The 27,727-nt window shown below is 48.0% G+C and overlaps 1 protein-coding gene across 2 annotated transcripts; it reads left to right on the top strand.

The window, feature by feature from the left end:
- The first annotated feature begins 448 nt into the window (after positions 1 to 448).
- On the top strand, positions 449 to 27,727 carry trpm4a (transient receptor potential cation channel, subfamily M, member 4a). Of its 2 annotated transcripts, XM_035398170.1 has the most exons (29): positions 449 to 775; positions 4,499 to 4,560; positions 5,220 to 5,397; positions 6,980 to 7,160; positions 8,535 to 8,704; positions 9,482 to 9,659; positions 11,058 to 11,075; positions 11,891 to 11,955; positions 12,085 to 12,321; positions 12,610 to 12,712; positions 13,312 to 13,430; positions 13,666 to 13,974; positions 14,183 to 14,284; positions 14,829 to 14,957; positions 15,844 to 15,973; positions 17,651 to 17,796; positions 19,309 to 19,421; positions 19,709 to 19,813; positions 20,405 to 20,451; positions 21,453 to 21,685; positions 22,757 to 22,872; positions 23,005 to 23,137; positions 23,288 to 23,462; positions 24,319 to 24,487; positions 25,406 to 25,587; positions 25,921 to 26,053; positions 26,499 to 26,571; positions 27,085 to 27,178; positions 27,448 to 27,727. In XM_035398170.1, the coding sequence occupies exons 1-29, from the start codon at positions 704 to 706 to the stop codon at positions 27,468 to 27,470; spliced, it is 3,795 nt and encodes a 1,264-aa protein (XP_035254061.1). In that variant the 5' UTR covers positions 449 to 703; the 3' UTR covers positions 27,471 to 27,727. The 2 variants fall into 2 exon arrangements, with proteins under 2 accessions (XP_035254061.1, XP_035254062.1); XM_035398171.1 differs by lacking the exon at positions 11,058 to 11,075.

The following is a 27,727-nucleotide window of genomic DNA, read 5'->3' as shown; positions in this document are numbered from 1 at the left end:
ATAGACTAAAAGTATAAGCTAAAATCCATTATCTCATTTGTTGTTGTTGCGATGTTTGATATGCGATCGATGCGCAACAACTCAGAATGTGACATTTAGTAGCTTCCATTCGCCTACACCGCTGGAATGCCACCCGCCAAGTTCTTTGGGTGGCAGATGAGACGACGCCGAATTTTGCTCTTTTCAGCCCGTGTATCTCACACCCATGCCTATCTAGAGGTGATTACCGATCACGTTTAGAAACAGTAAACCAAACTAAAACTACGCGCACAAAAAGATGAAATGGTAATTAAGGTTAGTCTGATTTTGACAACAAAACCGCACAATTTGCTAATCACACATTTTGTTGGCTGCCTGTTGCCCGGCTAGCTGTCTTCGTCACTCATTTCCCCCACATCCCCCACCCCTTCATCCCTTCCCCATGTTTCTAACCACGCCTCACCTGAGCCAGTGCGTGTTCCGTATAGCCAACAGAACTTCACAGCAACTTCGTATATACTTCCCACTGGATTCCCACACCGGACAGCGTGTAGGCGGGGCGAACGGTACCCTAAGCGGCTTTTCTGAGTCGACTTTTCACCGAAGTCTATGGTTTGTGATTTGACGTAGAATTAAAATCTTCGCACGCAACTTTCCGATCACCAACATCACCTCGATCTGCACAGAACATACCAGAACATACACACCAACAGAAGGAGAGAAAATGAAGGAAACGGAGGTAGAGAAAGAAGGAAAAGGGGGGCGAGCTGCAACGAGTAAAACCGAAAAAGACCAGGTACGGATTACATCTGAATTGAATGCAGGGTATACGATGGAGTATTATTTTTGTCCTTAGGTCTTCAGTGGCACTTCAAGAAACTTCTGTAACATACCATTGAAAATGACGCTTACGCTGTTGCCTATACACAGATGAGGTGTTTATACAGACAATACGTAAGTGGGACGCACAACCTGTAATCCATACATGAATCCGGTCAGGTTAGAAAATAGGCTGTGGCAACAAATAATAGGTTGTGCACACGAGTTAGTAACACAACGGAGCGTAAAACAAATGCTGTGACGCGTACCCTGGCGACTGGGTGTAGGTGTCGGAATGTATTTTATTTTTCTGCTTATTTTTTGAGGGGGGCTTGGGTCGCCTTTGCACAATTTGTTATATTAATCCATTGGCATAAACAATATTGATATGGGACTGATGGTCGTATGTATTCCGATGGGAAAAATTTGCATTAAGTTCGATGCACTGGCTGTAGACTCATTGGAAGCAGACTGTCGCGACAAGTTCTGACTTGAGTCTGCTGTTGTCATTCCTACTATTTGACGAGTAGGCAACACCTCGTACCTGCCGAGAGGGGCGCTTCCAGGTGTGTCATTCACAGTCGAACCGGCTGAATAAGCACAGATTTCAAACTCACGTTGGAATCTCTCTCTCTCTCTCTCTCTCTCTCTCTGCCTCACACACTCACACGCACAGACACACCGCGCGCTTGATGTGCTGTGGGACAAGAGTGTTCGCCATAACGCTTCTGCTCGTAAAACCCAGCCAGTAAATCAATAATGAAGAATGCCATTGGCCTTGAAACTTGCCTCTCAGCGTACGACCTCCTCTCAAAGTTCGCTCTATCAATTTTTGTGGTTAATTTGCACTTTCTGCCGCATGGTTTTAATCGCATTTCGGAAATCCATTTATTACCACCAGTTTATCGCGGGTTTGATGAATCTATGCATTTATGAATCATTAATTATTTTCGGCCAACGATAGCGAATATCTTGGAGGATTTGGGATTAAACAAACCCAGTATCTCGTAAAACATCCACCGATCTTATTTACACCGTAGTGTCAGCCTATCATTAAAAAAGTACTGTGTTTTAATGTTCCTGCCCCCCCTCCCCCCCCCCCGCCCTTAACTGACTCGGAGAGGGCGAGGCCCTGCAGGTGAACTGTATGTTGATGGGTAAGCGCTGTTCTCCGGGCTTGTGCAGATCCAAAGCAAAGCGTGGCGTTTTTCCCAGGCACGCGACACTTGTGGGTCTGCACTCTCGCCCACGGTGCAGATCGGCGTTTTGTAGAACAGACAGAGGAAGTAGAATCCACTCCACCCAGCGTTTACGCCGCATCCTGTATGTCATCTAATGGCCCTCAGACTGTAGGAGACTGCTGCGGGAAATTTGGGCTTAAGTTAATCAGACATCTCAGACTACAACTACTGATCTAGGATCAGCTGCCCCCCGACCTTATCCAGGCCTCCTGCACTGTGAGTTAAAAGGCAGAACTGATCCGAGACGAGCGCTCCTGCTCTGGGATGCGTTATGAATTCGGCTGAATGCCGTGTGCTATAGAGATGCCTGCTGCATACAATACTGCGTGCACCATTCAGAGCACAGAGAACACACAGACACTCAGAACCGGGAGATGGATGACAAGCGAAGCGACAAATGGGTGCATAAGGGGTTTATTCTTCTAAATACGCCTTGGCCCATGGGGTCTTCTCCACGCACTTGTTCTCTCTCACTCCATCACGTTGTGTGGAGGAGTGCGAAACGGTTGCATGATGTCATTTCCTGTTAGTTTTGACACAAATATGCGTCTGTTTGCATCAGACGAGATATCAGCTGAGGAGAGTGTTCAGCAGTTGAACCCGTGTTCAGCAGTTGTCTACGATCATGAAAATGCACTTTTGTACGTCGCTTTAGATAAAAGCGTCTGCCAAATGAATGTAATGTAATGTAATGAGAGGCTGTGTTGTCCACGCGCGCTGGCTGCAGACATGCAAAGCGCTGTGCTGCATATGGATGTGCACGCGCTGCAAAACAAGGTCTCACACACACACACACACACACAGTGCAGAGCCAGGTCCAGCACACACACACACACACACACACACACAGTGCAGAGCCAGGTCCAGCACACACACACACACACACACACACTCACAGACAGATTGCAGAACCAGGTCCAGCATGTGCACGCATGCACGGACACACACACAGACACACACAGACACACACACACGCAGTGCAGACCTGTGTATGTGAGTGGGTTGAGATGTGATGGATAGTTTGGGATGGGATGGGTTGTGTTGGGATGGAATGGATGGGTTGGGATGGGATGGGTTTGATAGGTTGGGATTGATGGTTTAGGATGGGGATGGATGGTTTTGGTTGGCATGGATAGGTTGTGATGGGATGGATGGGTTAGGATGGGGATGGATGGTTTTGGTTGGCATGGATAGGTTGTGATGGGATGGATGGGTTATGATGGGATGGTATATCTCCATCCACACACTTTGAAGTTTGATGTCAAGCCCTTGTGTTTATCAGCTGACTGCAGATCCTCTGGTCCCCCAACCCCCCCTTGTCTTGATGTGTTTAAACACATGCTTCTCTCTCTCTTTCTCTCTCTCCGTGTTTCCTGACTCCCATACATGAAATATGACTCCTTGCATTCTTCAAGTTCTTTGCCTCCCTCCTTCCTTTATTCTTTCCCTCTAGTCACATCAAATCATCCCTCTCTCATTGGCGGTGTTGGTAAAACTCCCCCTAATCCCACTTACCACTTAGCACCCCTCGCTAAACATTCCCAGACTGTCACCCCCACCCCACCTATCTCTAGCACTCTCCTCCTTTCTCCAGCACTCTCCCCCTCTCTCCTCCCTCTCTCCTATTTCTCTCCCTCTCTCCTCCCACTCTCCCTCTCTCCTCCCACTCCTCCTCTCGCCTCCCTCTCTCCTCCCACTCCCCCTCTCTCCTGTCTCTCTCCCTGTCTCCTCCCACTCCCCCTCTTCCTCTTGTCCTCTGTTGGGTGGAGCTAAGGAGCGAGGAAAGGATGTGAGAAACAGATGCAAGGAGTGAAAATTTGTGACTAGAACGAACCCCATGACCTGGAGTCTGCAGCACTCTGCCTAGCATTACAGTCCTACTGCGGACACCGTTATCCACACCTACTTCCGACACGAGCCGCACTCCCACACCAGCCAGTCCCAAGTCACTGAATCCCCGTTGATTTATGCCAGCCTAGAGCTATGATGTGAATAGAGCAAATATTTTAAATGATAATAACTGTATGAACTATGATGCAAATCCGTTACGTAAATATACGTAAAAAATCATTTGCATTCCGGTAACACCCATGAAGCCATTAAAATCATGCTATAACTGCTGACACATCATTACATAAGAGAGGAGTGCAGGGGGAGAGACCTGGAGGACAAGGCGCTCCGGAATTCCGAGACGAGGTGGGATTTATGTCGGATTTCTGCTAACTGGAAACTGCTGGCTTTGACAGCCTGGTTTCCCTGGGTTACCGCTGCTGAAGCACTCCATTGGCCCAGACTCACACACACAAAAAAAAGAAAAAAACAAGCCAAAACCCCGCCCCATTGTTCGTATGGGCGGACAGGCGGCAGTGTCGAACCTTTCGCGAGTTCTGCCATATGCGTGCATTCTGCAAAACAGGGAACAAAAAGATGTTAAATAAAATTATTTTTTTAAATTTCAGAGCTGGATACCCAAGATTATCAAAAAGAGGGTGTGCACAACATTTGTTGAAGATTCCTTCAGGTAAATTCCTCCTTGTTGTGTCATAACTGTGTGATGCACAGTCCTTCCAGTCAATGTTTATACATGCTGCATTAAAGCACTACCTCTGTGTAATATTGAATGCCCTGTCCGTTTGTATGTAATATACAGATGCTTTTCCTCAGAGTCAGTGTAATGCTGATTGTTTTGTCAAAACGTACCATCCCTCCGTCCCTCAGTAATGGCGCTCTGTCATGACATACAGTCCCTCTGTCCCTCAGTAATGGTGCTCTGTCATGACATACAGTCCCTCTGTCCCTCAGTAATGGCGCTCTGTCATGACATACAGTCCCTCTGTCCCTCAGTAATGGCGCTCTGTCATGACATGCAGTCCCTCTGTCCCTCAGTAATGGTGCTCTGTCATGACATGCAGTCCCTCTGTCCCTCAGTAATGGTGCTCTGTCATGACATACAGTCCCTCCGTCCCTCAGTAATGGCGCTCTGTCATGACATACAGTCCCTTTGTCCCTCAGTAATGGTGCTCTGTCATGACGTACAGTCCCTCTGTCCCTCAGTAATGGCGCTCTGTCATGACATACAGTCCCTTTGTCCCTCAGTAATGGCGCTCTGTCATGACGTACAGTCCCTCTGTCCCTCAGTAATGGCGCTCTGTCATGACATACAGTCCCTCTGTCCCTCAGTAATGGCGCTCTGTGCCAGTGCGGGGGCGTGCGGGAGATGCACGGCTCTGTCGCCATGGGGGACTTTTTCGGGGCAGCCATCGTGAGCCAATGGGAGAGCGGCCAGCACTCTTCAGAGTACCCCACAGACGCCTTCGGAGAGCTGGAGTTCGCTGGCGCAGGGAAGAGACACAGCTACGTGCGTACCCCCCTACATACTTCATTCCATCACTCCTTCCTCTTCATCACAAAGCCACCAGTACTTCAGACACCCAAAAGGCTGTAAGATCCACCAAACATATGACCAAAAATCTGTTAGACAGGCAAACTCAAACTACATTCAAAGAATTAAAGAGCACATTTGACTCTGTGTGCCATTTTAGATTTGTAATCACATCATTCACTTGTGGTTTAAGTGCAGATTCTCAGCTTTTATTAAAGGATATTTTAAATACATTTCAGTTTCACTGCATAGAAATTATAGAACTTTTTATACATAGTCCCTTCATTTCAGGTCACAATAATGTTTGGGACAAATGGCTTCTAATGGTGTTTCTGATTAGTCAGGTGTGTTCAATTGCTTCCTAAGTGCAGATATAAGAGATCTTTCAGTATCTAGTCTTGATTCTAGGCTTTTGATTGCCTTTGGAGTGTGTTACTGGCATTTGTCAACATTGACATGAGTCAATGGAAGTCAAGGAAGCCATTATGAGGAAATGAGGAAAAAAAGTCATAGACATAGGCCGAACATTAGGCCTGCCAAAATCCACTGCTTGAAACATCATTAAGAAGAACGACAGCACTAGTGAGCTCAGTAATTGCAAAGGGTCTGGTCGGCAAAGGATAACCCAAACATTATGATGCCCTGAAATGGGGGGGGCTATGTGTAAAAAGTGCTGTAATTTCTACTTGAGGGAACCGAAGTGTAGTTTAAAAAGCTGATAATCTGCACTTTAACCACATGTGAATTGTTTGATTACAAATATAAAATTGTGGAGTACAGAGCCAACAGAGGTTACTACAGATGAATACAGGGTAACTGAGTGTTGTGCAGAGATGGGATGGGCATTCCTACCGCAAGAGGAAAAAAAAATTTCACACCGTGACTGATGGTGTCTATTTCAAAACAGTGCACCATTGTACACGCTATATCCTGGTTTAGTTCGTATTGCATGTCTCTCTCTCTCTCTCTCTCTCACACACACACACACACACACACTCTCTCTCTCTCTCTCTCTCACACACACACACTCTCTCTCTCTCTCTCTCTCTCTCTCTCTCACACGCACACTCTCTCTCTCTCTCTCTCTCTCTCTGTTTCACATAAGCACATTTATATGAAGAGCAATCCAAGCTATGTGCATGCCGACTGTGATACTCCTCAAACGTAGCGGGGAGGAGAATAGCAAACATGGCGATGATGTGAAGGTAGCTGCCGTTATGCTTGTATTATTTAGCACACTCTCCTATTTACCCCTCTTGTGCATTCAGGGTCACGTTGCTTGCTTAAGCTCAGCGCTAAGCTCCTAGGCTCAGAACACAGCCACACCTCTTCTTTTTTCATACGCCACAATCACTCCATCATTTGAGCCGCAGCTCGGCCCTGTTCCTGAGGTCATAATGACTCGGTGGATAAAGCCCATCTAGCGTGTTACAATACACCCTGCTGTTCAGAGTATCTATTAGTGGAGTGCGTCCAAGTGTGTCGGTGTACTGTGATGACCCTCTGGTCATGTGACTACGCCCCTGCTTCCCCCCCGCCCCCGTCCTAATCCCTACAGTTCCTGCGCCTGTCCTGTGACACCCCCCCGGAGATAGTGTACACCCTGATGACTGCCCACTGGGGGGTGCCCGCGCCCAACCTGGTGGTGTCGGTGGTGGGGGGGGAGGGCAGGGACAAGGTGAAGCCCTGGGTTCGAGAGGTGCTGAGACAGGGGCTTGTCAGGGCCGCACAGAGAACAGGTGAGCCTCCGACTCCACCTTCTCGCCCTCTGTCTTCTCTCTCGTCCTCCGTCTCCTCTGTCCCCCTCAGACTCCGCCTTCTCGTCCTCTGTCCCCCTCAGACTCCGCCTTCTCGCCCTCCGTCTCCTCTGTCCCCCTCAGACTCCGCCTTCTCGTCCTCCGTCTCCTCTGTCCCCCTCAGACTCCGCCTTCTCGCCCTCCGTCTCCTCTGTCCCCCTCAGACTCCGCCTTCTCGTCCTCCGTCTCCTTTGTCCCCCTCAGACTCCGCCTTCTCGCCCTCCATCTCCTCTGTCCCCCTCAGACTCCGCCTTCTCGTCCTGCGTCTCCTCTCCCTCCTGTTCCCCTGGCTTCCCGTGAGCACACGTGTGCGCATGCTCTCCACATGCGATTCGCGCATGTGAGGATGCAGTGATTTCTTCATTGAAAGACGGTGGATGTGTTTTACGCCCCACAGCCAAACTCAGGCAGGTTTTTGACTGGTTTACTCCACCCTGGACCAGCAGCATTAACCCAGGAAACGCTACAGACCTGGGCCTGCCTCCATAAGTCATCTCCGAGTAGGACCACGATCAGTTTTGCCTTCTAGCCCATAACGGATAAGGTATAAGGTTAGGATACGGACATGGAAGAACCAATCTTCTGCGATGCTTCATGACTGCTGGCCCCAGGTCATAATTTCGGTTTCCCCTGAGTCCGAACCAAGGCTTAGAGAATTCCAGTCTTGTGCCTCAGCCCATTCTAACTGAAATTACGTCCTCAGGACGTCCTGTTTCTAAATGAACCTACCCACTGAAGAATGAAGAATAGAAATTTGTGTGACTCAAACACCTGTTTCCTGAAAGACCAGCCTTGCACTGCACAGTATTGTGAAAATAATTTGTTTTACTTTAACAAATTTGACCAAAGTGAATATACTTTTTTTTAAAGTGACAGTTATCTTTTGATGATCTCTAAAATCTCTGTATCTGCGCTAAGCTTTGACCTGGCTGTTGGTTGTTGTTGTTGTCCATCTCCTGGCTGTTGGTTGTTGTTGTTGTGCATCTCCAGGCTGTTGGTTGTGTGTTGTCCATCTCCAGGCTGTTGGTTGTGTGTAGTCCATCTCCAGGCTGTTGGTTGTATGTTGTCCATCTCCAGGCTGTCGGTTGTGTGTTGTCCATCTCCAGGCTGTTGGTTGTGTGTTGTCCATCACCAGGCTGTTGGTTGTGTGTTGTCCATCTCCAGGTTGTTGGTTGTATGTTGTCCATCTCCAGGCTGTTGGTTGTGTGTAGTCCATCTCCAGGCTGTCGGTTGTATATAGTCTATCTGCAGGCTGTTGGTTGTATGTTGTCTATCTCCTGCTAACATGGCTGCTCTTTCCTCCTCGTTCTCTGTCAGGTGCATGGATTTTGACGGGAGGGCTGCGGGAGGGGGTGGGGAGGTGTGTGGGAGAAGCCGTGAGAGACCACAGCACCGCCGCCTCCTCTTTCTCCCAAACCAAAGTCGTTGCCTTGGGAATCGCCCCCTGGGGCCTTGTGCATAACAGACAACAGCTGGTGAACCCTCAGGTGAGGACCCATCCACTGAGATCCGAAAGAGGAGGGACTGTGCTTTATCAATGTGTACCCAATCACAGTGCTCTGCTGCGGAGAACAAAACCCTTTGATTTGTTCAAATAAGTCTGTGATTGACACCCCTTAGCTCAGTCCACCATGGGGCTGATGGAGCCTCATTCTCCACAGCACTACTGCATAGACGGGGCCAGCTTTCGGTTCTCAACCTCAGCAGCAGACGTAATGTCGCCCCCTGCTGACATCTATGATTTTTGCTCAAAACACCATCTAAAAGAGAGTCACACAGACAAAGATATGAATTATTTATTTATTATTCAGTTTAGCCTATGTCTGCGCTATTCTCGTTGTACATGTGATTTAGGCATGTGACCAAGAGACTGGGCATGTCTGTTGAGCAAAAAGGCTCAAGGTTCAAGAGTTCTTTGTCAGGCAAAATGGTTCAGTCTTTCAAGTTTTTACACCATAGAGGGTTCCATAAAAAATTTAAAAGGGTGCCCCTATGGAGACAAGCAAAAGAACCCCTTTTTCTTAGAGTGCATGTCAATCATTGAATTCCACCTTGAAAGACCAGACAGACCCACTCAAGCAATTCTCAGCTCATTGTCAATGTCAACGGCGTTTAATTTGTTAGCCAGTATATCAATGTGGACTGTGTGGTCTTTAGTCGGTAACATCATTCTTGTCTTGTGTGATGTGGCAGTTGTGATATGACTTTGTGTTCAGTGTCCAGCCTGCAGTAGATGCTCAGATCTCTCTTCCCCGCTGCTTCAGGGAAGCTTTCCAGCCAGGTATTACGTACAGAACACCTCCCGCGACACCTGCTGTTTGGACAACAACTACCAGGCCTTCCTCCTGGTGGACGACGGCACCGTGGGGCGGAAGGGGGGCGAGACGGGGTTCAGAGCCAGCCTGGAGGACTTCATCTCCCACCAGAGGACCGGGATCTGGGGTGAGTGAGAGAGTGAGAGAGTGAGAGAGTGAGAGAGTGAGAGAGTGAGGGAGTGAGTGAGTGGGTGAGTGAGTGAGTGACAAAGAGAGAGTGAATGAGTGAGAGAGTGAGGGTGTGAGTGAGTGAGTGAGTGAGATAGAGAGTGAATGAGTGGGTGAGTGAGTGAGTGAGTGTGTGAGTGAGATAGAGAGTGAATGAGTGGGTGAGTGAGTGTGTGAGTGAGTGAATGAGTGTGTGAGTGAGTAAGTGAGAGAGTGAGGGCGTGACAGAGAGAGAGTGTGAGTGAGTGAGTGAGGGAGTGAGTGAGTGAGAGAGAGAGTTTTCTTTAACCTATATGCAGGATATTTTCTGGTTTTTAGGTTAGCCTACACAATCTGGTGCAATGCTGTTGGGTTTGCTGGATTTCTTTATCAGTGTACTGTCAAAAAAACAGTGTAATATAAAACAGATATATATGTAAATAGTGATTTGTTATATTCATTTATATATTTCGTTTACTGCCCGGCCAGGTTCCGCAATTGGAACTTAGCTTTCTACAATGCAGTGTGCTTTGATTGGCTACAACTCGGACCACTTGGAAGAACTTGTCGAATGGAAGAACAAATAAAGTGTCCAATTAGAGCTCACAAATAATAAATATTGTTTTTGCTTATTGAGAGTACTGTTAGTATGCTACTCCGTCTCTGGTGCAATGAATGTTAAAGGAAGTGCCTACTTTGAAACACTGGGCCTGGGGACGTGATACCAGGATTACAACCGAGAGCACAACATTTACTAATTACCATACTTCCCAGCATCCCTTGCGACATGTAATGAATTTGTGTATCTGAACATATAATGATTTTTATGCACAGCCACACCATTACACACATTCTGGTTTGACTGGACAAAATATTCAAAATAAAATATATGCAAAAATAGTCATTTTTAACAACCATGAATTTATAGTAAAAATTATAAACCATTTATAGTAAAAATTGCCATATATTTGCTATCGAGCAATCATTCATGGTTGTATTTGCTTTGGCAACATACGTAATAAAATTAGAGCAAAACAAAGAAAATTTTCATTATCTGTGAAATGTTTAAATTTTTGTTTACTGATCTATTTTATTTTCTGGATATAAAGAAAACAATAAAATAAAAAAAATATATAATATATTTAAAAAATAATATTTAGCTTCTTTTTCATCTTAACCTGATTGAAGACTTCTAAATAAATGGAAATAATAAAATGAAAAAAAATATCGTATGTTGGATATCTTAAAGATGGAAGCATTTTAAGTATTCCAGTATTTAGCTCATTTATAACATCTTTTTGCCTTAGTAATGTAGTTTAATATGGAATAATTTGATTGTTTGCCCTTGCTGCTACCCTGTGGATTTTCATGTTATCAGGCAAATTCATTTCAGCTGGTAAGTGGAAGTACTGCATGTCAGAATACAGACACCAGTATCTTGGTCAGTTTTTTTTCCTGTTGACATCACACCTGAGGCCTCTGTGTTTTACTCTTGTGATGTCATGTAGTTGTGTCGTAATGTATTATTCTGTGATGTCATGTGTGTTTTGTTGTGTATTTTGCATTCAGTGTGATTGGGCAGCATTCACAAAACCTTTCTTAAATTCTTCCTTTTGTTTCTTAATAAAGGTTCCTACAAAAAAAAAATTAATTTCATTCATGAAATATGCACAGACCTTCCATTTTGTGCGTATCCCCGTTGTATCACATGATGGATGCGAATTGTCCGTGAACTGAACGCACATGCCTGTTAATGTGGATTTGCATAAAGCAACACCCTAACAATCCCTTAAAAGACATGCCACCTGCAGGGTCGTGTGCAAGCATCGTACTATGTCCCAACAAATAAATGGAAAAGATTAGAGTATCTAAAGTGATCTACACTACTTATATTCCCAGTAGCAATACCAGTCTAAATGTTTTTATCATTATTGCCAGCCAGCTACATTTACCTTAGGTTTATAAACTGCTGGGATTGTATCAGTTTACCTTGGCTGACTCCACCATTGACTCCCATTTTAATTACGTATATTAGATACATATATATATAAATATTAATATGTATGCAAATATTGGTCTCTCACTCTCTCTCCCCCTTCCAACCTCTCTGTCTCTCTGTGCTTCCCCTTCCTCTCATTCTCTGTCTGTCTGTCTGTCTCTCTCCCCCTCCTTCTCTTTCTATCCCTCTCCCTCTCTCTCTCTCTCTCTCAGGCAGTGGCAGTATTGAGATCCCTGTTCTCTGCATGCTGGTTGCAGGGAATGAGTCCATGCTGAAGGTAATGTGCATCATCTGGACACTTAAGCTCTGGCCAGTTCAGCTGCCTCAGTCCTGGTGGAATGACCATCCCCTCCCTCCCTCCCTGTCTCTCTCCCTCTCTCCCTTTCTCTCTCCACCTCTCTGGCAGCGAGTGGACCTCTCTCTGCAGAAGGCCACGCCCTGGCTGGTGCTGGGCGGGTCCGGGGGGGTGGCCGACCTCATCACGGAGGTTCTAGGGGACCTCTCCACCCTGCCCCTCGCCTCGCCCCCCGCTGAAGGGGAGGGGGAGGGCTCCAGCTCGGAGCTGAAGGAGAGGGTGCGGGAGAGGGTGAGGAGGTTCTTTCCCTCCGTGCCTGAGAAGGAGATCGAGAACATGACCGAGCAGGTGAGAGAAGTTCTTACTTCCTGTAGACCTCAGGTAGATGAAAGGCCTCCAAACTTACTCTGTGTAGAATACGTATTACTCATTTTTCACTGCAGTTCAGATGACTTGATCAGAATAAATACCGGTTGTCCGCCACAGTCCATTAATTCCGCTGCTATGCTACAATCATAAATATTAAAGAAACGTAGTTTGACAGAATATTTGTTTCCGCTTTGCTGTACCATTTCTCTTTCATTTCCGCCTGGTCAACACGTCAGCTGTGCCTCTACACCCCCCTGTCTTTTCCAGGCACTCAGTATCTACCAGAATAGAGACCTGATCACCATCTACCACGGAGAGCAGGAGGGTCCGGATGACTTTGACACCGTACTGCTCAAAGCCCTGGTCAGAGGTAAGTCATCTCGCCCTCTTCTTGGTTGAATGGGGCACAAATCTTTGTGCGTCCTTAGAGTTTCTCACTGCTAATCAGACAGGTATGCTTTTACTTCCGATGGAACGCTGAATGGTTTAAGATTAAATATTAAAATCTGAAGTTTTAAAATTAAGATTATCAGTTTCCCCCGAGGGAAACTAATCTTGGACCAGAATGCTGCGGCATTTCTAAAGAGTAGATTGACCACGTGCACTTGCACAAGACACCGTTAAAGATACAGCGTACTCATGCACACCACGACCCTCATCGAACGTGGATCTCAGGGGCGTACTGATGATGTTTACCTTTACAGGGCAGTGACTCTAACTGTCTGTCTCTCTGTCTGTCCGTCTGTCTGACTGTCTGTCTCTCTGTCTGTCCGTCTATCTGTCTGTCCATCTGACTGTCTGTCTCTCTGTCTGTTCGTCTATCTGTCTGTCTCTCTGTCTGTCTGTTTGTCTGTCTGCCTGTCTGTCCGTCTGACTGTCTGTCTCTCTGTCTGTCTGTTTGTCTGTCTGTCTGTCTGTCCGTCCGTCCGTTTGTCTGTCCGTCTGTCTGCCTGTCTGTCTGTTGATCAGCCAGTAAGAGGGTGTCCAACAGTGCCAGCGAGTACACAGAGGAGCTGAAGCTGGCCGTGGCATGGAACAGAGTGGACATCGCCAAGAGCGAGCTCTTCAACGGCGACATTCAGTGGCGGGTGAGATGGCCGCCGTGCCTGTCGCTCAAAGCGCCCCGTGCATTCTAGCCAATCACAGCCCTAAGAGCCAGGCTGGGGCAGATAAAAGCCCTAAGGGCCACGCTGAGGCAGATCACAGCCCTAAGGGCCACGCTGGGGCAGATCACAGCCCTAAGGGTCACACTGCCCTTTAATGCCCAGTGCATGGCCTCGGACGGTGGGAACCTTTCCCCGAGTGTGTTGTTGTTTCCGTCAGTACGAGGACCTGGAGGACTCCATGACGGACGCCCTGGTGAACGACAAGCCGCAGTTCGTGCGCCTCTTCACGGAGAACGGCCTGAACATCCTGGACTACCTGACGTACCGGCGGCTGGAGGGGCTGTACCGCTCGCTGTCGGACAGCGCGCTGGCCTACTCGCTGCTGCAGCGGCGGCTGAGCGAGCGGCAGGGCCTCTCCGGCTCCCTGCCCTCCGTCCCCGCGCAGCTGCCCCCCGCCATCTCCCTCAAGGCCCCCGAGAGCCCCCTGCTGGGCTCCAGCTCCGTCAGAGAGCTCAGTCTGTACGAGGTGAGTGAGTGTGCGTGTGACTTATGTGACCTCCCCAGTGTCATATAACAGCACTAACTAAGATGACCTGCCGAATGTGGCGTACCCAGAGTCCTATACGTGTGTCATATAAGGGCTTAATGAAGCTCAGTGCAGAGCTCCAGATACTGGACCCTGTGTGCTCTCTGCCCCCCCAAATCTCCTGATGTCCTCTGTCCTCCTCCTCCAGGTGTCTCGCCTGTTATGGGACATCCTGGGGGACGTCTGCCAGCCCTTCTACTACGGTCCTCTGGGCCTGGACCAGTCCACCAGCACCAGGAAAGCCCTCAAGGTAGGGCTCGTTCGATGCTAACCGATGCTAACCGATTCTAATGGTCTCGTAAGCTGACTCCTCCTCATCGTCTACAGCTTCAGTTCAGTCTTTTCATTCTCACCGTGTCGCCTTGATTTTGTGGCGGTGGGTAATGTTTCAGTGTTTAATTTGTCCTCTCTTTGACTGCTCAGTACACTACCTGCTAAGTGTTCTATTAGCAATGGATATTTGAGAGGCAAAACCAAGACGAACAGTAACCTCAACAGCACTGCATAGGAAACGAACCAACACTACTGCCCCTCTCCTCTCCTCCTGTTTTTCTCTTGTTAATTTAGATGTTTTGCTGTATTAGGGTGTGTAGGGTGTAAATGTGGACTGATGTTTGACGTTTTGGTAAAAGGCCGATCTGTCTTGCTCTCCGTCTCTCCCCTCTCGTTCTCTCCTCCGCCTCTCCCCCGCTTCTCTCCCTTTCTGTCTCTCTCTGCCCCCTCTCTCTCTCTCTCTCTCTCTCCCCTGCTCTCCCCCCCTCTTTCCCTCCCCCCCTCTCCCCCCACCCTCTCAGACGGTGAATAAGCTGTTGATAGGTGACTGCCCGTACCGGGACCAGCGCTGTCTCTCTCCCTGGGCCTCCCTCTTCATCTGGGCCATCCTGCAGAACCGCAGTGACATGGCCATCTACTTCTGGGAGATGGTAAGTGGGGCCTGGCCCCCCGAAACTCCCACGGGCGGGGCAGGGTGTGTGGGGGGAGAGGGACACGTGACCAGCTGGGATGACCCAGGCGTTCTCCCTCCCTCTCAAATTCACATTCAAATTCAAATGAGCTTTATTGGCATGGCAGTATATATACATATTGCAAAGAGCTCAACAAACATAGAATAAACATATGAACAGAATACAACTTTGTGTGTGTGTGTGTGTGTCTGTGCGTGTGTGAGGTATTTGTGTATGTTAGCTTGTCATGTGTAAATTAGGTGCAACAGTGAATATATACATTTAACAATAATTAAGAAAAGTATACAAAAAAAAGATTGAGAAGAATACATATAGAACCTTGTGTAGTGGGTTGGAGTAAATCCGGATATATGTACTGTGTCATTGCTTATGTGTTAACATTACTCCCTGTCCCTCAGTTTGTGGCAAGTGCCAATGTACTGTGCAGCCACACATTCCCAAGAGGAATGGCAGCTTCTCTACCTCTGAAAGTGTCTCAAATATAGGGGTAAATAAAGAAGTACTGTCTTCTTGCCTCACTGTGTTTTCCACATTTTGTGAGGAAATGAAGCTCTGCCTCCACCCACAATAAAAGTGTACTGATTCTAAGCATGTATGAGTGTCTGCATGCGTGTGTTTGTGAATACTCTTCATCTTTTTCTCTCCCTCTCTCTGTCTCTCTTTATCCCCTCCCTTTCTCTCTAACCCCTCCTCTCTCTATCCCCCCTTTCTCTGTCCCTCTCCCCCCTCTCTCTTTCTCTCTCTCTCTGCCTCCCCCTCCCTCTCTCTCTCTCTCTCTCTCTCTCCCTCCCCCCCTCTCTCCCTCTCTCTCCCTCCCCCCGCTCTCTCTCTCTCTCTCTCCCAGGGGGGAGAGTCTGTGCTCAGTGCTCTCAGTGGCTGTAAAATATTGAGGGAGCTCTCCAGGCTGGAGGTGGAGAATGAGACCAAGCAGTCCATGAAGGAGCTGGCACAGAGGTTCGAGAACCTGGCCCACGGTGAGCTGGGGGGCGGGGCCTGTGTGGGGGATCCTGGCCCACAGTGAGGCAGGGGGTGGGGCCTGTGTGGGGGATCCTGGCCCACAGTGAAGCAGGGGGTGGGGCCTGTATGGGGGAACCTGGCCCACAGTGAGGCAGGGGGAGGGCCCTGTATGGGGGAACCTGGCCCACGGTGAGCTGGGGGGAGGGGCCTGTATTCCCAGATGCAGATGTGTTCAGTATTTTATTCCCTCTGTAGATGTGTTCAGTATGTGTTTAGTATTTTATTCCCCCTGCAGATGTGTTCAGTATTTTATTCCCTCTGTAGATGTGTTCAGTATGTGTTCATTATTTTATTCCCCCTGCAGATGTGTTCAGTGTTTTATTCCCTCTGCAGATGTGTTCAGTATGTGTTCAGTATTTTATTACCCCTGCAGGTGTGTTCAGTATGTGTTCAGTATTTTATTCCCTCAGTAGATGTGTTCAGTAATTTATTCCCTCTGTAGATGTGTTCAGTATTTTATTCCCCCTGCAGATGTGTTCAGTGTTTTATTCCCTCTGTAGATGCGTTCAGTATGTGTTCAGTATTTTATTCCCTCTGTAAATGTGTTCAGTGTTTTATTCCCCCTGCAGATGTGTTCAGTGTGTATTCAGTATGTTATTCGCTCTGCAGATGTGTTCAGTGTGTGTTCAGTGTATTATTCCCCCTGTAGATGTGTTCAGTATGTGTTCAGTATATTATTCCCCCTGTAGATGTGTTCAGTATGTTATTCCCCCTGTAGATGTGTTCAGTGTGTTATTCCCCCTGTAGATGTGTTCAGTATGTGTTCAGTATGTTATTCCCCTTGTAGATGTGTTCAGTGAGTGTTCAGTGTGTTATTCCCCCTGTAGATGTGTTCAGTGAGTGTTCAGTATGTTATTCCCCTTGTAGATGTGTTCAGTGAGTGTTCAGTGTGTTATTCCCCCTGTAGATGTGTTCATTGAGTGTTCAGTGTGTTATTCCCCCTGTAGATGTGTTCATTGAGTGTTCAGTGTGTTATTCCCCCTGTAGATGTGTTCATTGAGTGTTCAGTGTGTTATTCCCCCTGTAGATGTGTTCATTGAGTGTTCAGTGTGTTATTCCCCCTGTAGATGTGTTCATTGAGTGTTCAGTATGTTATTCCCCTTGTAGATGTGTTCAGTGAGTGTTCAGTGTGTTATTCCCCCTGTAGATGTGTTCATTGAGTGTTCAGTGTGTTATTCCCCCTGTAGATGTGTTCATTGAGTGTTCAGTGTGTTATTCCCCCTGTAGATGTGTTCAGTGAGTGTTCAGTGTGTTATTCCCCCTGTAGATGTGTTCAGTGAGTGTTCAGTGTGTTATTCCCCCTGTAGATGTGTTCAGTGAGTGTTCAGTGTGTTATTCCCCCTGTAGATGTGTTCAGTGAGTGTTCAGTGTGTTATTCCCCCTGTAGATGTGTTCAGTGAGTGTTCAGTGTGTTATTCCCCCTGTAGATGTGTTCAGTGTGTTATTCCCCCTGTAGATGTGTTCAGTGTGTTATTCCCCCTGTAGATGTGTTCAGTGTGTTATTCCCCCTGTAGATGTGTTCAGTGAGTGTTCAGTGTGTTATTCCCCCTGTAGATGTGTTCAGTGAGTGTTCAGTGTGTTATTCCCCCTGTAGATGTGTTCAGTGAGTGTTCAGTGTGTTATTCCCCCTGTAGATGTGTTCAGTGAGTGCTACCAGAGCAGCGAGTCCCGCTCCTTCACGCTGCTGATCAGGAAGTCCCCGGTGTGGGGCGAGGCCACCTGTATGCAGATGGCCATGGCGGCCGACGCCCGCCGCTTCTTCAGCCACGACGGCGTGCAGGTCCGTACCGCCGTTTTTAAAGTTCGCTCTCTCTCTCTCAATTTTTATTCAATTCAGTTTGCTTTATTGGCAAACCATATTTTGACACAGCTACTGACAATCATATTGTTTGTGTAACACAAAAAACAACTTAAACAACGACAACAATAATAATAGTAACAATAATAATACTCATCATCATCATCATGAATAATGAAACAACAAAACAACAAAAAAAAAACAAATAAAAAAGCAATTATGTATTATTTATAAAATAACAATTCTGTCTGTGTGTATGAACTTACAAATAGCAATGGTTATGTGTCACTGCTGCTTCTCCGGCCATGACAACAAGCTACGTGTGTTTCATCTGGCGACCGAGACGTGTCAAGAGCTGAGCAAATAGTGTGACTTTGATGACCTTAAACAATAATAAAATGTCATGTAGTCTGGGGAGGGCAGTAGGCAGTCAGGTCTGCTGGTGTTGGTCGGTCTCTATAGACAGGTAGTGCTCACTGAGTCTGTACTTTTCTGTACAGTGTTTTTTCTGGATTTGCAATTCTTCACTGTGGTCAGTCACAGTGTGTTCTCGTTTTAGGTCCAAATGGCATGTCGATTTGCTTGGATTTTCCTGTCTGATTTTTTTCCGATGGTCAATGTAATTTTGTTTGTGTTTTGTCATAATTTGGTTGACTCTGATTGGTTCATTTGGGATATTGCTGTCTTTAGGCTCTTCTCTGGCCCCGGCTCTTGGCATTTCCGGGCCTTGTGATGGTGTGAGTGGGAGTCGCCGTGTTTTCGGTGCTTCCAAAATTTTACTGCTCTCTTTTTTTGGATGTCAATGAGTGGCGGATGTTGGCCCAATTCGATCTTGCATGCATCGCTTGGTGCTTTTTTCTGTGCGCGGATGTTCCCGCGGAGGGTTTCAGTCGGACGCGTATCCCAGTTAGCATCACCTTGCTTTGCAAGCAGACCCCACACTTCTCCGCCATAGAGTGCGGTTGGTTCGGTTACTGGCTGGAATACTCAGTCCTGATTGGTGTATATAAGCCCTGCATGCTTCCCCTTTAAGTTCATTCGCTGCCACGTTGAAGCTCCTCGCGGCACTCCTCTTTAATCCTAGGTGTATATAACTTGTAGTGCATTCAATATCTTTTTTTTGTCCGTAGTGCGAAATTACGTCTGATTTCTCGAGATCCTGATCTCTTCTGGAAAATCATTATTCTTGTCTTTGCACAGAGCAAAGAAGCAGATTTCTTTGTCCAGTAAGGTGAGAGCAGGGGCTGCTGGTTGTTCCAGTTCATTTATATAAATGTCGACTTGAGCTGTCTCACTACATGCCCCCGAGTGAAGAAGTTGTTTTGTTTGTTTCCTGTTTTAATTGTACATTTATTTCCTCTGTACATTGATTTTGATAACGGCTTTTCCAGTAGTTCTTGTTCTGTAATGGGGAGTGCAGAGGCTTCTGGTTGTCTTGACAATTTTTCAGTTATTTAAATTTTTCATGTCTCTCTCTCTCTCTCTCTCTCTCAGTCTCTGCTGTCTCAGATCTGGTGGGGAGACATGGAGAGGAGCACGGAGGTGTGGAAACTCCTCGTTTGCTTTTTCATACCTCCTCTCATCTACACCGACCTCATCTCCTTCAGGCAAGCCACTGTTCACTTAGTGAACACATATACTCTCTCTCTCTCTCTCTCTCTTTCTTTCCATCTCTCTGAAATTCAAATCCAAATGAGCTTTATTGCAATAAGCAAAACTACAACAAACAGAATTAACATCTTATAAAACCATGGGCCATCCCCCCCAAAACATCAAATGCATCAAACGTGTGTGTGTTTGTGTGTCCGCGTGCATGCGAGTGTGTGTGAGTATGTGTGTGCGTGTTGATTTAACATTAATGATTGCCCCACATATCTCCCTCTTCCGTCCTTAGGGGTCAAGAGGACGAGGGAAAGACCAGTGACGTCCCCCAGGCCCGAGAGACCGACAGCCTGGACGGAGGGGAGACCATCCTCTCCCTCGCTGACATCATGCAAACGTAACGGCCGCCGCCCTGCCCCGCCCACTTTAGCTGCTCTCTATCTGTGGATGTCTCGCATCTCAGTGTGTCTGTGCAGGTCTTGGGCTCAGGACAATCAGTGCTGTACGGGTCCCAGGGTGCTCTGATACTGACCAAGGACAGTGCGCACCCTAGTAGTGATCGCCATGCCTGGATGTGCCAGCTTAGACATGGCTCAGGTTCTCAGAAGTCTGTTTTTTTTGGAAGTGTTTTCCAGTTTGATGCAGAGTATTCAGCTTGAACTCTCTTTCACTGAGTTGGTCTGGTAGTGAACCCTCCCCAAAAAGCGGGCGGGTTCATGGCTCTGAAACACACCACTTTTAGGACGGGGGTCTCAAGCTCCAGTCCTGGAGGGCCGCAGTCTCCGCTGGTCTTTGTGGTTTCCTTTCGATCGGCAGCCACTGTTTAACCGATCAGTGATTTAAATTAAACACTGTGAGCAGACCGAGGGGGCCTCTAGAATTCAAGTTTGAGATCCCTTCCTTAGAGGCTTGAACTGGCACTATTGTGCTGGCCATCAGACCGGCCGATAAGCTCTGTTTGTATTCGCTCCTCTCTCTGTCTCTCTAGTGAGGAAGACGCTGAAGAATACAATGCACTGAGGTCCAGAGCTAAAGGTGAGTTTGTTCATATTCACTTTTTATTTCTCACCATTCTTCCTCCGCTCTCCTCCTTTACCCCTCTCCTCTCTTTATTCGCTCCCTCTATCAGACGCTCCTCCCTCTCTCTCCATATGTAACTGTCATTACATGGTAAATGGTAAATGGACTGCATTTATATAGCGCTTTTATCCAAAGCGCTTTACAATTGATTCCTCTCATTCGCCAGAGCAGTTAGGTGGGGGTTAGGGGTTAGGTGTCTTGCTCAAGGACACTTTGACATGCCCAGGGCGGGGTTTGAACCGGGAACCCTCCGACTGCCAGACAATCGGTCTTACCTCCTGAGCTATATACATTACAGCCCTTGGCAGACATTCTTATCCAGAGAGATGAACAGTAGTGGTCTTGACTGTGATCTGCAGTTTCACAGAAGTATGTGGTGGTCGGGGTCCATATGGTGTACTGCAGTGCTTACTTAACCAAGTAGTATATAATATTAGGGCATTACATATTAAATTATTAGCATATAATATGCTTTCTCTTAGTGTCTTGTCTTTAGCAGTAGTGAGCTTTATCCCCAGGGGACATTGCCGTTGCCCACTTGGAATTTTATAATGATCAAAGCTTGAACCTTGACATTGATCCACGATTTTGTCTGGTTTTGTTTTTCCATTGAAGACTGACTTCCAGCCCTCTGGATGCAGCAGTTTTTCTGTTGCTGAAATTTAAAAAAATCGGCCTGCTTGCTGATTCTCACAAATATTGCGTTTGACCAATCAGCGATGTTTAGTGCTGCAAGCTCCGCCCCGATAGTTTTCAGACTGTTGTAAAGTTGACCCACATTCCTGGAGGTGGAAAACCAAGAAATTCCGGAGAAGGTTCCTCTGTTAGAAAAGGTCCATGTATCCTGTCCCTTTCTGTGCATACACATTTGGGGGCAGGACTGTGAAGTTCTGTTGTTCACCTGCTTTTAGAGGTGTCTGTTGTTACCATGGTAACTTTTCTCTGTCTGTCCCCAGGCTCCTCCCCCTCAAACATCAAACGCCCGTTCGTGCTTCGCCGATGGAGAGAGTTCTGGTTCGCGCCGGTCACTTCCTTTCTGGGAAACGTGCTGATGTACTTCCTCTTCCTGCTCCTGTTCGCCTACGTGTTACTGGTGGACTTCCAACCGCCGCCGCCTCAGGGCCCCGCCCCCACAGAGGTGGTGCTCTACTTCTGGGTCTTCACCCTCGTCCTCGAGGAGATCCGGCAGGTGAGCGAGGAGGAGGGCACCTAGCACACTGCAGCACTGGCACTCTAACACTGGTACACTGCAACACTGGCACACTGCAGCACTGGAACACTGCAACTCTGGCACACTGCAGCACTGGAACACTGCAACATTGGAACACTGGCACACTGCAGCACTGGAACACTGCAACACTGGAACACTGTAGCACTGGCACTCTAACACTGGTACACTGCAGCACTGGCACACTGCAGCACTGGAACACTGCAACACTGGCACACTGCAGCACTGGAACACTGCAACACTGGCACACTGCAGCATTGGAACACTGCAACACTGGAACACTGTAGCACTGGCACTCTAACACTGGCACACTGCAGCACTGGCACTCTAACACTGGTACACTGCAACACTGGCACACTGCAGCACTGGTACACTGCAACACTGGAACACTGCAGCATTGGAACACTGCAACACTGGAACACTGTGGCACTGGCACTCTAACACTGGCACACTGCAGCACTGGCACTCTAACACTGGTACACTGCAACACTGGCACACTGCAGCATTGGAACACTGGAACACTGTAGCACTGGCACTCTAACACTGGCACACTGCAGCATTGGAACACTGCAACACTGGAGCACTGTAGCACTGGCACTCTAACACTGGCACACTGCAGCACTGGAACACTGCAACACTGGCACACTGCAGCATTGGAACACTGTAGCACTGGCACACTGCAGCACTGGCACACTGCAGCATTGGAACACTGTAGCACTGGAACACTGCAACACTGGCACACTGCAGCACTGGAACACTGCAACACTGGCACACTGCAGCATTGGAACACTGCAACACTGGCACACTGCAGCACTGGAACACTGCAACACTGTGTGTCTGTTAGCCGTTAGTAAGGGCTATGTGTGTCGGTTAGCCATTAGCTTCTACAGTAAAGGCTATGTGTGTCTGTTAGCCATTAGCTTCTACAGTAAGGGCTATGTGTGTCGGTTAGCCATTAGCTTCTACAGTAAAGGCTGTGTGTATCTGTTAGCCGTTAGCCCCAGCGGTAAGCCCTGTATCTGTCCCATGCAGACCTTCTTCGTGGGCAGCACCACAGTGGTCCAGCGGATGAGGCAGTACATCCAGGACATATGGAACAAGTGTGACCTCACCGCCATTATTCTCTTCACCTTTGGCCTGTGCTGCAGGTAACAGGTTTTCCCATCCTGTGACGGGGCTTGCACTGCTCATACAGTACCCCACACTTCTCCACCGGTCTCACTCACTCAATCATTCTCTTTCTCCATCTCTGTCTCTCACTCTCTCGCCCTCTGTGTCAGAATGTTCCCGTGGTCCTATTGGTTCGGTCGAGCCGTCCTCTGCATCGACTTCATGGTTTTCACCCTGAGGCTCATTCACATATTTGCCGTTCACAAGCAGCTGGGGCCCAAGATCATCATAGTGGGCAAGATGGTGAGAGCCTGATTTACTCAGCATCAACTGAAGCCAAATGTCGCCATACTACAATGGCCATATATGTAATGTGTGTGAGATGTGAACAGTGATGAATCTGCTTGGTTCAGTCCTCTGTCTCCACTCTGTGTATCCTGTCCCCTCTCTTAGATGAAGGATGCATTCTTCTTCCTGTTCTTCCTGGCCGTGTGGCTGATGGCATATGGAGTGGCCAATCAGGCGCTGCTGTATGCCTATGATCCCCGCATTGATTGGATCCTGCGGAGGGTGTTCTACCGGCCTTATCTTCACATATTTGGGCAAATCCCCCTAGAGGACTTAGACGGTATTTTCTTTGAATGCGGGCATGTGTGCATGAGTGTGTGTGTGTGTGTGTGTGTGTGTGTGTGTGTATGTGCATGTGTGTGTATGAGTGAGTGTCTATGTGCATGTGTGTGGGTGCGTGTGTGTGTGTGTGCATGTGTGTATGTGCATGTGTGTGTATGAGTGAGTGTCTATGTGCATGTGTGTGGGTGCGTGTGTGTGTGTGTGTGCATGTGTGTGCGTGTGTGTGTGAGTGTGCGTGTGTGTGTGTGTGATTGTGTGTGTGTATGTGTATGTGTGTGAGTGTGCGGGTGTGTGTGTGCATGCGCGTGTGTGTGTGTGTGAGTGTGCGTGTGTGATTGTGTGTGTGCATGCGTGTGTGTGCATGTGTGTATGCGTGCGTGTGTGTGTGAGTGTGCGTGTGTGTGTGTGATTGTGTGTGTGTGCATGCGTGTGTGCATGTGTATGTGTGTGCGTGTGTGAGTGTACGGGTGTGTGTGCATGCGTGTGTGTGCATGTGTGTGTGTGTGTGTGTGAGTGTGCATGCGTGTGTGTGATTGTGTGTGTGTGTGTGAGTGTTTGTGTGTGTGTGTGATTGTGTGTGTGCATGCGTATATGTGTGTGTGTGCCTGTGTGTGTGTGTGCATGTGTGTGTGTGTGTGTGAGTGTGCGTGTGTGTGTATGGGCGTGTGTGTGTGTGCATGTGTGTGTGTGAGTGTGCGATTTTGTGTGTGCATGCGTGTGTGTGCATGTGTGTGTGTGTGCGTGTGTGTGTATGGGCGTGTGTGTGTGTGTGTGCGTGTGTGTGTATGGGCGTGTGTGTGTGTGTGTGTGTGTGTACGTGCTGATTGTTGGAAGTCTAACTCCTCCTTCCTCAGCGGCCAAGGTGGAGGGCGAGGTGAACTGCACATATGACCGAGCGCTGATTGATGAAGGAGCTGAGCCCTGCATGGACACGTCCCTCAACTGGCTGGTCATCGTCCTCCTGGTGGTCTACCTGCTGGTCACCAACATCCTGCTGCTTAACCTGCTCATCGCCATGTTCAGGTACTGCTCTGCCCTTCTTCCCGCTCCTGGTGTTCAGGTACTGCTCTTCCCCTCTTCCCGCTCCTGGTGTTCAGGTACTGCTCTCCCGCTCTTCCCGCTCTTGGTGTTCAGGTACTGGACTGCCCCTCTCTCTGTTCCTGGTGTTCAGGTACTGCACTGTCCTCCCCCCTCTCCTGGTTTTCAGATACTGCACTACCCCACTCCTCACTGCTGGTGTTCAGGTACTGCTCTCCCCCTCTTCCCGCTCTTGGTGTTTAGGTACTGCACTGCCCCTCTCTTTGTTCCTGGTGTTCAGGTACTATGCTGGCCCTCCCCTCATTCCTGGTGTTCAGGTAATGCACTGTTCCTCCCCCCACTGCTAGTGTTCAGGTACTGCACTGCCCCACTCCTCACTGCTGGTGTTCAGGTACTGCTCTCCCCCTCTTCCCGCTCTTGGTGTTCAGGTACTGCACTGCCCCTGCCCCACTCCTGGTGTTCTGGTACCCTTCATCAGTTCAGGGGTTCCCTGGCTGCCTGGCAGAATTCCCCCCAGTTTATCTGGCTCAATAATTGCTGATGTATTGTGGACGTTCTGGCACAAAATGGCTGCCATGCATCACCCAGGTGGGCGCTACACATTGGTGGTGGTTGTTGAGGTGACCATCCCCCCTTCACTGAAAATCGCTTATCATTTTTGGAGTAACCACGGCATCCATTGTCATTGCCCTTATTCTTGTGATGTCTGTTAGATTAACCACTGAATCCATCATCATTATCACTATTCTTGAGGTGTATATTAGACTAACCACAGCATTCTTTGTCATTATAATTATTCTAGCAGTGCCTATTAGTTGGAGTACCCTCAGTTATCTTTATTTTTATTTCTGTGGTGCCTGTCAGTTGGGGTAACCTCTGCTTTTCTGTACTCCTCCATTGCAGTTACACGTTCTCCAAAGTCCAGGAGCACAGCGACACCCACTGGAAGTTCCAACGCTACAACCTGATTGTGGAGTACCACTCGCGCCCCTGCCTCGCCCCCCCCTTCATCATCCTCTCTCACCTCCACCTCTTCGTCAAGAGGTTCATCCGCAAGGTCCCCTCCGAAAAGATCCGCCATTTCGGTGAGAGTCCGGCGCGTTGTGCTACTGTCACTGTTCCAGAGAGACCTGCCCATAGTGGAGAACGCCAGTGTTTCCCTCAGGAATACAAACATGCAGTATCACCAACAAGACACAGAACCGCCATTCATAATCAATAAGTGTAGTGTTACCCTGACAAACATCTATTTGTATTGCAACCAAAGAAGGTCACGCTAGACGTCCTTTCCCAAAGCAGAATGGAATATGTGTTGATGGAAGAGTGTAGGGTTACAGTTAGGGGTGTGCCCTCTGGGCCTGGAGGGACGCAGTGCATGCTGGGACATCCTGAGCTCTGTGTCCCCGCCCTGTCTGCAGTGCTGGAGCTTAGGGGGCGGAAGGCCAGCCGGCTGATGACGTGGGAATCCATCCAGAAGGAGAACCTCCTGACCGCCCAGCACAAGAGACAGAGAGACTGCGACTCTGAGAGACTCAAACGCACCTCTGTCAAGTAATTTACTCACTCAGTCACTCAGTCACTCAGTCACTCAGTCACTCGCTCACTCACTTGCTCACTCGCTCGCTCACTCACTCAGTCCCTCTCTCACTCTCTCACTCACTGAGCCACTCACTTAATCAGGCACTCTTTCACTCACTCAGTCCCTCTCACTCACTCACTGAGTCACTCACTCAATCAGTCACTCTTTCACTCACTCACTCACTCACTCGCTGACTCACTGACTGACTCACTCGCTCACTCGCTCACTCACTCACTGACTCACTCACTCACTCGCTCACTCACTCACTGACTCGGTTACTCACTCAGTCACTCAGTGACCCAGTTGCTTGCTCACTCACTAAGTAACTCAACTGTGCACTTCCTGCAACGGGTGGCGAGTGGTGCTGACCTGTGTGCATGCATGTGCCTGTGTGGCTGTGTGTGTGTGTGTGTGCAGGGTGGACAGTGTACTGAAGCAGATGGCTGAGATTCGAGACCATGATCGAAGGCTGAGATTGGTAGAAGCAGATGTGAGTTTTGGGGTTCCCCCCTCTGTTTCTGACTGTTTTGGGGTTCCCTCCCACTGTTTTTGTACCTGCAGAAAATGACATTTCAGGAGGCACCCTCACATTGCACTGTAAAGGGTGATCTCCAAGCAGTAAAAAACAGTTTGTGTCAACAAACATTTACGGAAATTAGTTTTCTCATGCTCATTTAGTTTATCACAAACCACAGAAGGCCTCAGATGACTTGGGAAGCAGCAAAGACAAAGACCTACATCTGTACATGCACGACTGTATATGCAGTGCTCTAACTAATACACGCTTGCACAGAAAATTATGATTAAACATACGGGAAAACCAATTTTTTTTAAAAAAACTTCAGATTCATTGTTTTCCTCAAGCATTTTTAAGACATTTTGTTCCATTTGAATGCCCTCTTCTTAAATGACAGTACATTTGTTGTCTTTACATAAATTGGCTGTGATATTTGTGTCTCTGGCTGGCCACACCGTGTTCATGTCCTCTCTGTCTGTGGCTCAGTTGGAGTATTGTGCCAGCGCCCTCTCCTGGATGGTGGAGGCATTCTCTCAGAGTAACCTGATCAAACCCACTCGCCCTCCTCCCACACCCAAAGGTAGGGTCGCTCCTTTGACGGATTGCCTCCATGTTAAATATGGGTCTGCCTGCTTTGCTCTTTCCCAGACTGGATACACAGACAAATAAGATATTTTTAAAAAATTCACAAACGGGAAATGCTTTTGTTTCTTGACTCAAATTCAAATGCAAACACGCTTTCATTGCATGACAAGGGAACCGTCACTCCAGCAGGAATGACATCTCTCTCTTTATCCCAATTCCTTTACATTTCTAAATGATCTTTTCTTCTCTTTTTTTTTTTTGCAGAACTGGTCTTGTCTTCTGCATAGAGTCTGCCTCGACGGAGGCCGGCGTGAACAGCGCAGAATAAAGAGGGAGGAGGGTGTGCATCATTTCAGCTTTATTTTAAATTGATTTTAAATGCGAGCGTAAATCAGCCAACTGTTTTTATTGACCTTTTAAATGGACCTTTTACTTCGTTATTTGCTTGTTTGTACTGTTTGTCTCCTACTGACTGTGGGACACACACACACTCTCTCACACACAGACACACACTCACACACACACACACACACACACTCACACA

Source organism: Anguilla anguilla, chromosome 17 (assembly GCF_013347855.1).
Source record: "Anguilla anguilla isolate fAngAng1 chromosome 17, fAngAng1.pri, whole genome shotgun sequence".
NCBI classification, from domain to species: Eukaryota; Metazoa; Chordata; class Actinopteri; order Anguilliformes; family Anguillidae; genus Anguilla; species Anguilla anguilla.
The sequence above is the reverse complement of the archived record's forward strand: the minus strand, read 5'-3'. Positions and strand labels throughout refer to the sequence as shown.